At 43.4% G+C, this 8,704-nt stretch overlaps 1 protein-coding gene across 1 annotated transcript; it reads right to left on the bottom strand.

Annotated features, from left to right (window-relative positions):
- Positions 1–295: 295 nt before the first annotated feature.
- On the bottom strand, positions 296–5,955 carry LOC131105601 (SRSF protein kinase 2-like). Its single transcript, XM_058053949.1, has 14 exons — positions 5,764–5,955; positions 5,586–5,694; positions 5,437–5,524; positions 5,256–5,343; positions 5,076–5,182; positions 4,458–4,614; positions 3,219–3,244; positions 3,065–3,121; positions 2,678–2,990; positions 1,959–2,056; positions 1,753–1,860; positions 1,611–1,680; positions 1,451–1,543; positions 296–1,122 (listed from the first exon to the last, which is right to left on the bottom strand). Exons 1-14 carry the CDS (start codon positions 5,939–5,941, stop codon positions 938–940), a joined length of 1,677 nt encoding a protein of 558 aa, XP_057909932.1. The 5' UTR covers positions 5,942–5,955; the 3' UTR covers positions 296–937.
- Positions 5,956–8,704: the final 2,749 nt, after the last annotated feature.

Consider the following 8,704-nt stretch of genomic DNA (forward strand, 5'->3'; position numbering starts at 1 on the left):
ACGCCCATGTGGGCAGTGACAGTGTGACCTGGAGGGGCGTGATTGGGAGGAACAGCCTCCCTGATCTGAACCCGTGCGGTGTGATGTTATTGGACTTCTGTGCGAACCACAGTTTGTCCATAACTAAAAAAAAAAAAAAACTTGGAAAGGGGGAAAAATATTCTTCTGTGACAAGTTTGGGGAAAACTGAACCACCAAAGCAAATTGCATAATGAAATATCTTGCATATGCTGTTTTTTAAAAAGTAAAACAAACTCAAGAACAACTTGTGTGTGTGAGGTCTTGTGTGTGCCACAATCACTTTCACTTCACAATCACTTTTTATTGATTGTTCATGATCATTATTACAAATGTACAAGAAATGACTGAGTAAAATGTTGCATTTTGTGTACTTGCATGGACAATACAGGACTTGCAGGTAGACTATTGATACTGTGTGATACTATTGAATGCAGATGAAAGAACAGTAAGATATATTGTTGAATAAACACTGGCTACAGACACCATGAGAACACCATCAACCAACATGTCTTCCTTGTGTTTATAACAGACAGACGCCAACCATGAACACCAGCAATGGGGCCCGGGTACTCGTTGTGAGGCAAAGAATGGGAAAGAAAAAACAAACCACGTAACATATTCATGGTAAAAGGGGACAAACGCTTGTCACGCAAGCGTACTAACACGGTAACTGCATAAGACTTCACACTTATGGTGTCATAACTTTAATACTCCATCTTGCTGCTGTATCTACCATCTAATTAACACTAAGGTTGTAACAATACTTAGCAGATACTCATACAGTGGTACTCATACAGTTGGTCGCTGTGCCCGAATTCAAAGCGAATAAAGCTTTGCCTGTGATGCCAGCACCAGACTCGATGGCCTCCGATAGCCTCCAAGCCCAGGGTGGCATGGAACGCGTAAAGCAGACTTTTCAGGATGTGATCCACGGGTGTTGCAGGCATTGAGCTGCAGTGGCTCTTTTTTCTGGCTGAAGCCGCAACATGGTCAGGAGGAAGGAGCTGAACTGGGCCGCTTCATCCTCGGCCCACTCGTACTTATCCAACAGAATTTCTAACAAGCTCCACGGCTTCAGCTTCGAGATGTGCCTCAGTTGTCCTGGATGGAATCGAGAACAGATTTGTCGATTCAATCGTTAATCCTTGGGATTTGAGCTTTGGGAATACAGTTGGGGTCAGAAGTGTAACATTCACTTATGATGGGATTCAATGTCTTATTCAGTTTGAGTTCTTCTGATGGAACATCCTAATCAAAAGACCAGTTGAAAAGACGAATATACAACTTTATTCTCGTAATATTACAGGTTGGTTCTAGGGAATTTACGGGACTTTATTTTTGTAAAATTCCAAGTTTTTTTTTTCTTGTAAATTCCTGACTTTGTCTTAAATTTAATGTTCTGACCAGACTTCTTTTATTGACTTTTTACCTTTCTGGTTGAAGAATATTTTGTATTTCTTCCCCGAGAGGGCAAACTGTGACGGAAGGGCTCCCAGCAGTTCAATAATGTGAGCAATGTGATCTAAAACGACATAACATCACATTTGTTTTGTCAATTACAAACACATATCCATTTGTAGAATATCCACCTTCATCACGGGAGAATGTGGCCCCTGACTGAGGGTCAAAAAGATAGTCTCCGGTTGCCAGCTCAAAAGCCTGTCGTATGCAAAGACGGACACAGTTGGTCTGCATTGCATTGAAGTACTTAGAAAAAACTGCTCTTCTCACCATGCAGGCAGTACTCCAGATGTCAGCCGGAGTGCTGTAGTCGGCCCCGATCAGGACCTCCACGGAGCGGTACTGACATGTTTGGATGTCCTCGGTAAAGTGTTTGTGCTGCGTGGTCACACGGATGGCGTATAAACACACAAAAAGTTCTGTAGTCTGCGAATATTTATAAAAAATATTTCTTTCTGGTTATGTTTGTTACTCACCACCCAGCAAGCGTTGCCCAGGTCGGCGATCTTAATGAGCAGCTTGTCGGCGTTGTGTGGCAGCAGGAGGTCAAGAGGCACATCACAGTTGCTGCTTCCTAAAATACATTCAAGTATGACAGCACAAACAATCTGGACTATCTTTGTTTCATTTTCAGCAAATAGGGGGCTGGACGGACTTTGATTAATCTATGAAATAATCAGTAATAACTCAAAATGGAAAACAGCACAAACCAGTCTAAACGGTACCAGTTTTGGTTGGTCACTTTGTCCTTTTGTTTTGGGTCTAGTCTTGTGAGTTCACTTATCCTGACCTTCTTCTCAGTCAGTCCGTCAACTTTGTACCTGGCTAAGCCATTTAGATCTGCACAGGTTTTCATATCAAATGATTCCCAAAAGTATGAACTCCAAAGCAATGTTTCCAACATCAAACAATAAATAAATCCAATGAATCTGTTCCAAGCATCCCAACAACATTTTGATCTTTGGAAAGCGCAACGGAGGTTATGTTTTTGCAGGCCTTTATCTGTTTGTGGTCAAAAGAACTTTAAAAGTTCGAAATGGATTTGGATGAAATTTTCAGAAATTGTCGGAATCGAGATATGGAAGAACTGTTAAATGTTGGGGTTGATCCGGATCACCGTCTGAATCCAATCATTTTTTAAAGGATTCGTTAACATTTGTTCATATACGTCCACAAAACCAGCACCGCCACTGACCGTGAGGGGAAGAGACTTTGTCTGCAGTCTGGTGTAAAATTACGGATCTGGGAGCCTCTTTGGGGATGTCTGGCAATGAAGAGGTGAGCTTTCTGTGATGGAGCGCAGGTGAGTCGGGCCCATCCGACAGCAGCAAGGTCTGCCTCCGTAATTTGAGGTCAGCAGATGGAAGCAGTGATTGACAGGTTGCGCTCCGTGCGCTGGTGGGTGTTGTGAGCGTTTCATTTGGATTGTGGTCGCTCTCTTGTCCTTGTTGCTGCTTCTTCTCCTTCCTCATCAGTCGTTTGAGTTGGGATCTTGAAGCCTTGCTGGACTGCAAGGAAATGAGGGAATAACTAGAGTGATTCGGTGTGCTTGTGTGGGTTCCTTCCAGGTACACAAACTTACCCAATTTCCTATGGTTTGGAAAACGCCCGTAAGCTTTCCCATTAAGTTGGACAATGTCTAAAAAAAGGTTTAGGAGACATGAAATTGTGGCGCTTGTGATTGGATAGACTCAGATCTAAATATCGTTGTTGAAAGACTGATATTATAAACTTACCTTTTTTTGTTTGGCGCTGGAGTCCACTGGAGTAAAATGCAAAATATTAGTATTAGGATATAAAACTCAGTGGCGGTATGATTCATTCATTCATTCATTTTCTACCGCTTTTTCCTCACAAGGGTCGCGGGGGTTGCTGGAGCCTATCCCAGCTGTCCTCGGGCGAGAGGCGGGGCACACCCTGGACTGGTGGCCAGCCAATCACACGGCACATATAGACAAACAACCATTCACACTCACATTCATACCTATGGACAATTTGGAGTGGCTAATTAACCTAGCATGTTTTTGGAATGTGGGAGGAAACCGGAGTACCCGAAGAAAACCTACGCATGCACGGGGAGAACATGCGTGGAATCGAACCCTGGTCCTCCTAGCTGTGAGGTCTGCGCGCTAACCACTCGTCCGCCATGCCACGGTAGGCTCATGTTTGGTGTTTTCCATCAATCAGAAACACAAATATAATAATTAGCGCTGTAAAAAATGACGTGTTAACGGTGCTAATTAATCTGGAGTCATTCATTGTTTTTTTTTTCAAACATGCTGAGCGGTTAGCACGCAGGCCACACAGCTAGGAGACCCGAGTTCGATTCCACTCATCTCTGTGTGGAGTTTGCATGTTCTCCCCGTGCATGCGTGGGTTTTCTCCGGGTACTCCGGTTTCCTCCCACATTCCAAAAACATGCTAGGTTAATTAGCCACTCCAAATTGTCCATAGGTATGAATGTGAGTGTGAATGGTTGTTTGTCTATATGTGCCCTGTGATTGGCTGGCCACCAGTCCAGGGTGTACCTCTCGTCCAAAGACAGCTGGTTCAAATCCGGATGCCCCCGGATACACAGAAGAATAGTCTAAAAATACATGAATTGTATTCATATATATACACATATATTGTATTCAATTTTATTGGTGGACGAGTGGTTAGTGCGCAGGTCTCACAGCTAGGAGACCCGAGTTCAATTTCACCCTCGGCATGTTTGCATGTTCTCCCTGTGTATGTGTGGCTTTTCTCTGGGTACTCCGGTTTCTTCCCACATTCCAAAAACATGCTAGGTTAATTGCCGACTCCAAATTGTCCATAGGTATGAATATGAGTGTGAATGGTTGTTTGTCTATATGTGCCCTGGGATTGGCTGGCTGGCCACCAGTCCAGGGTGTACCCTGGGTGGATAGGCTCCAGCACCCCCACCCTTGTGAGGTTAAGCGGTAGAAAACGAATGAATGACAAACTGGGCTCACCAGGCAATGCAGGGAAGTCCGGCAGTTGCCACAGTTTGGTGTTGGCTGCCATTTTCTGAACGTAAACGTCATCCACCCGCAGGAGGATGTTCTCCGGCTTGATGTCTGTGTGAATGATCTTGCACTTGGTGTGCAAATAATCCAAACCCTGCAGAACCTGAAATATGGAAGGTAAACACAAGCACTTTCACATTCTCACTCGTGGGCAAGTTAGTCTGCAGTGAAGCTAGCATACAGCACGTGTTTGGAAGCCCCCAAACGCCACACGGAGTACGGGCGGAGATTGGAGCCCGGAACCACCCGGCTGTGAGGCAGCCGTCACAACCACAAGCACCATCATGCTGCTCTATAAATAGGCCGTGTAGCCGCAAGATATGGGCCGGGTTCCCATTTGCATACTTGTATACTTACACTTAGCTTTTTGAGTGCACTCGACACATTCCCAATGCTAACAAGCAACACGACAATAACAGAAAGAGCAGCTTTTCTTGCGAGTGAAGGATAATAAACAATAACTTAGTTAACTCTAAACATGTACTTTGATTAACTATTCACACAAAGGTGCCGCAAGGCATGCTAGGAAGCAGTCTTTTCTTTGTACTTTCCGTTACATGTCACCTGTCTGATGATGCTTTTGACACATGGAAGTGGAAGACCAGTATAGTTGGATTTGATGATCCACTTGAGGACGTGTTGGCCCAGCACCTCCAGAACCATGCACACATCTGATGAGCAATTAAGGACAGATGCTTTTTTATTATTTAACGACTTCATTAAGACGGCAATAATATAGGATACGCTCCCCGTTCACTCCAAAGATCCTGAAGTCATCGATGAGGTGCACAACGCAGTCACGGTTCAAATCTCTGGGATCGCTGTCCCTCACCTGATGATAGATGGACAAATTAATATTCACGCTCAGCAAATATTAAAGAAAATCTATATTGTAGTACAATAACAATGAAAAGGTCTCACTGACGCATTTGAGAAGTTTGATCTCATCCAGTGCCGTCTCTCGGTATGTCGCCGCGCTCTTCACCACCTTCAGAGCCACAAAACGGCCTTTTCTGCATCCATGACCACGCATCATTCATGAGCGGTATTCCGGATCACATGATCCATACTTACGTCATATCCCAGCAGAGCCACACGGTTGAAAAGTGGCCCCATCCCAACTTTTTCACAACCTGGTATCGGTCCACAAAGATCTCTCCAATGTCTACAGGATAATAACCTCCTGCAACACAGAATGAAAATGAAGGGCGTCCCCGAGGGGGCTGAGGTTTAGTGTGGATGTGATGTCTACCTATCCCGTATTCTGCAGGGTTCTCCTGGTCATCATATGGTCCCACAGCCTCAGGGGGGGCGGGATGTTGCAGAACGGGGACAGATTTGGGACTAGCAGGCGGGTCTGGAGCAGAGCGAGGAGATCTGGCTTTAACAAGGGCGGATATCGTGGCAGCGTACGAAGACGACATTTTCATCAGGCGGCTGGTGAGTCCAGACTGAAAGAGTAACGCAACATCTGCATCAGTTTGTCAGCAGGCTAACATCCATCCATTGAGGGCTGTTTTCTTAGTTGATTCATCCAGGAATCAAACACAAATAGTTAGTGCTTTGGGCCACAAAGTATCAGGAAAGATGCAAAAATGTCCATCAAAGATCCATTGTCAAAGCTGAATATCTTGATTTACCTAGATCAGGGGTCAGCAACCCACGGCTCCAGAGCCGCATGTGGCTCTTGAGTGTCTCTGTCGTGGCTCCCTTTGCAATGCTCAAGTATTTTTTAACACTAGAATGAGGAAAATACGCATCTTTGGAATGAGTTTTGGAAAAAAATCAGACTTTCTGTGAGACCGTATACTAGCAAGAGTACTTGATCAACTCCACTTTTTCTCTTCTGAACTACTTTGATACCCCAAAATTCCACTAATCAAAATCTTGGGAGACTCGCAATTCGCTGCGGATTTGAACACGTCACTACACATTTCTTCCATTACACACAAACACTGTACTTCTACTTGTTGGATTCTGCTCTTAAAACTTGTTAAAATAAAGAAAGATTAAAACTTTTGAAAGTTTATCAGATATTGTTTTTAAATTGTTTTGCGGTTCCAGCCTATTTTTCTTTAGTTAGCGAGGGGCTAAAATGGCTTTTTTGATAGTAAAGGTTGCCGACCCCTGCCCTAGATAATACGCATACATATACGTATATATATATATACATATATATAATACACATACAATACCTGTATAAAGATAACAGGTCTGCTTTCATGGATGATGGACTTTGTAAAATATTTGTGAGGCTAAATTAAAAAAAAAAAAAACAATGAATAAGATATCAAAATAGTTGTCAATTAATGGGATGATTGATTAATTGTTGCAGCTCTACATCCATCAATATTATCAATATTCTTATTCAGGCTGATGGGAGTTGAAGCCAATCTCGGCTGAGGCAAACATTCAGTCAGAATTAAAGGTAAAGAGTGTGAAGTAATGCGGACTGCATGCCAGCCAGCCCAGTGAACCACTACACTGACCCCTCCAACATTTGGAAACACATTTAGAATATGATAATTGTCAGGTTTAAACCCCAACACTTGTAAAAAAACACTGCCTGTACAAAGGAAGACACAGAGAGGTGAGTTTATTTTTACTTGCAAGGAGAGTGATGGAGACTGCACAGTTACAATCCTCCTACCAACTCTGAAACAGTCACCTTTCTCCTCGCTATTTATTGAATCAGGAACGCTCTAGTTACACAAGATTTCAATTTCTAAGGGGAGGGGGGTTTAACTAAACAAGTTGAAACTGGTTCTTTCGTACAACATGTTATCCATAGTGTGTGGGTATCTCCTCCTTGGCATGTGATCTTCTGGAGACACTCACACACACACATATACATTCCGGGTCACATGCAGCTATTTCCTCTCCACGAGGGTATGATAAAACTATCTGTTGAGAGAATGTTCTGTCACGTTCTGTTTTCTGTAATCATGATATACACCAAATGTGCAAGCGTCACAGCATTAATCTTACTTTTGCCACGTGAGTGATATGAAATGCTTGTAGGTCATAAGAAAATAGGTCATAAGAATATAGTAAAAATAGAATAACTTTATGTACAATTCTTCCAACAATAATGAATATGATAATGAATGAAAGAAAGTACGCTACCATTGTACCATTGTCCTTGCTAGTTGCTCAACTGCGCCCCTGCTGGTGGCATCCAGTCATGCACGATACGGAAAGGCCCGTCTGTGGTGTCACTCGATGCTATGTGTGGGTTGTTTGTGTCGCTGGTTGTACGGCCTTGTTGGCTATGACATTTCAAAGGAGCCATGCGGCCAATGTGCACGTTTATTTTTAGCCAGACAAAATAGCAAGTCAAGCTCACAACTCTTCCTCGTATTGCATGAAGCAGGAAAGAAAATGACAGTGACGTGTTTGATTTTTAAACCCATCATTAATCACATGATTCTGTAACTTTTACTTTATATGGAGGACCAAATTACCAGGAACTCAAACTCAGTGTCATGAAAGATCTCTGCAAGACTATGACACCGACTATTATACTAGTTGTTCTTGAACATACGCTAACCTAGTACACGGCACAAGTACTAAACAATAGAGAGGAGCCGACCTACCTGCTGTACGTCCACTTTTGGTCTCCACGGAGGGCGGTCAAACCGTGCACGTGTACACCAGGTCCCCCACCCACAGTCTCATAGGCTCCGTCTCGGCCTGCTGGGCTGTGGGACCCTCAACACTTATCCCAGGAATAGTAGCCGACCACTGGAAGAGCACGCTGCATTCCTGCATAGCTCTTCCTCCAACTGCTGTACCCCGACCCCCCCTGCGGGGGTGCTCACGCTTGGTCAGCACACAAGCGTATGTTCTGTCGCTTATGTTATCATATGAAATTAAGTTTAAAAAAGATGAAATACAAGAAATGTAACAGTATTAAAAATAGAAAAACGCCTTATGTTTATTCATGTGCTTGTTTTGCAGGGCTTATTAAAATATGGATAATGTCTCCTCCCAGATCCTCCTCGTAACAGCGCACAGAATCCATAACCCCTTTGCCATATGGTCACAACAGTCGAGCGGTTGGGACCATTCAAAGAGTGAAAAGGAGTTATAAGCCAAAAACTGAGGTGAAAGAAACACAGGAAAAAAAAACTTAGCAAGGCAAACCTTGTAAAAATTAATATCAATATTGGATTTTATTAATTTTTGTCCTA

This window comes from Doryrhamphus excisus, chromosome 1, assembly GCF_030265055.1.
Source record: "Doryrhamphus excisus isolate RoL2022-K1 chromosome 1, RoL_Dexc_1.0, whole genome shotgun sequence".
Lineage (NCBI taxonomy): Eukaryota > Metazoa > Chordata > Actinopteri > Syngnathiformes > Syngnathidae > Doryrhamphus > Doryrhamphus excisus.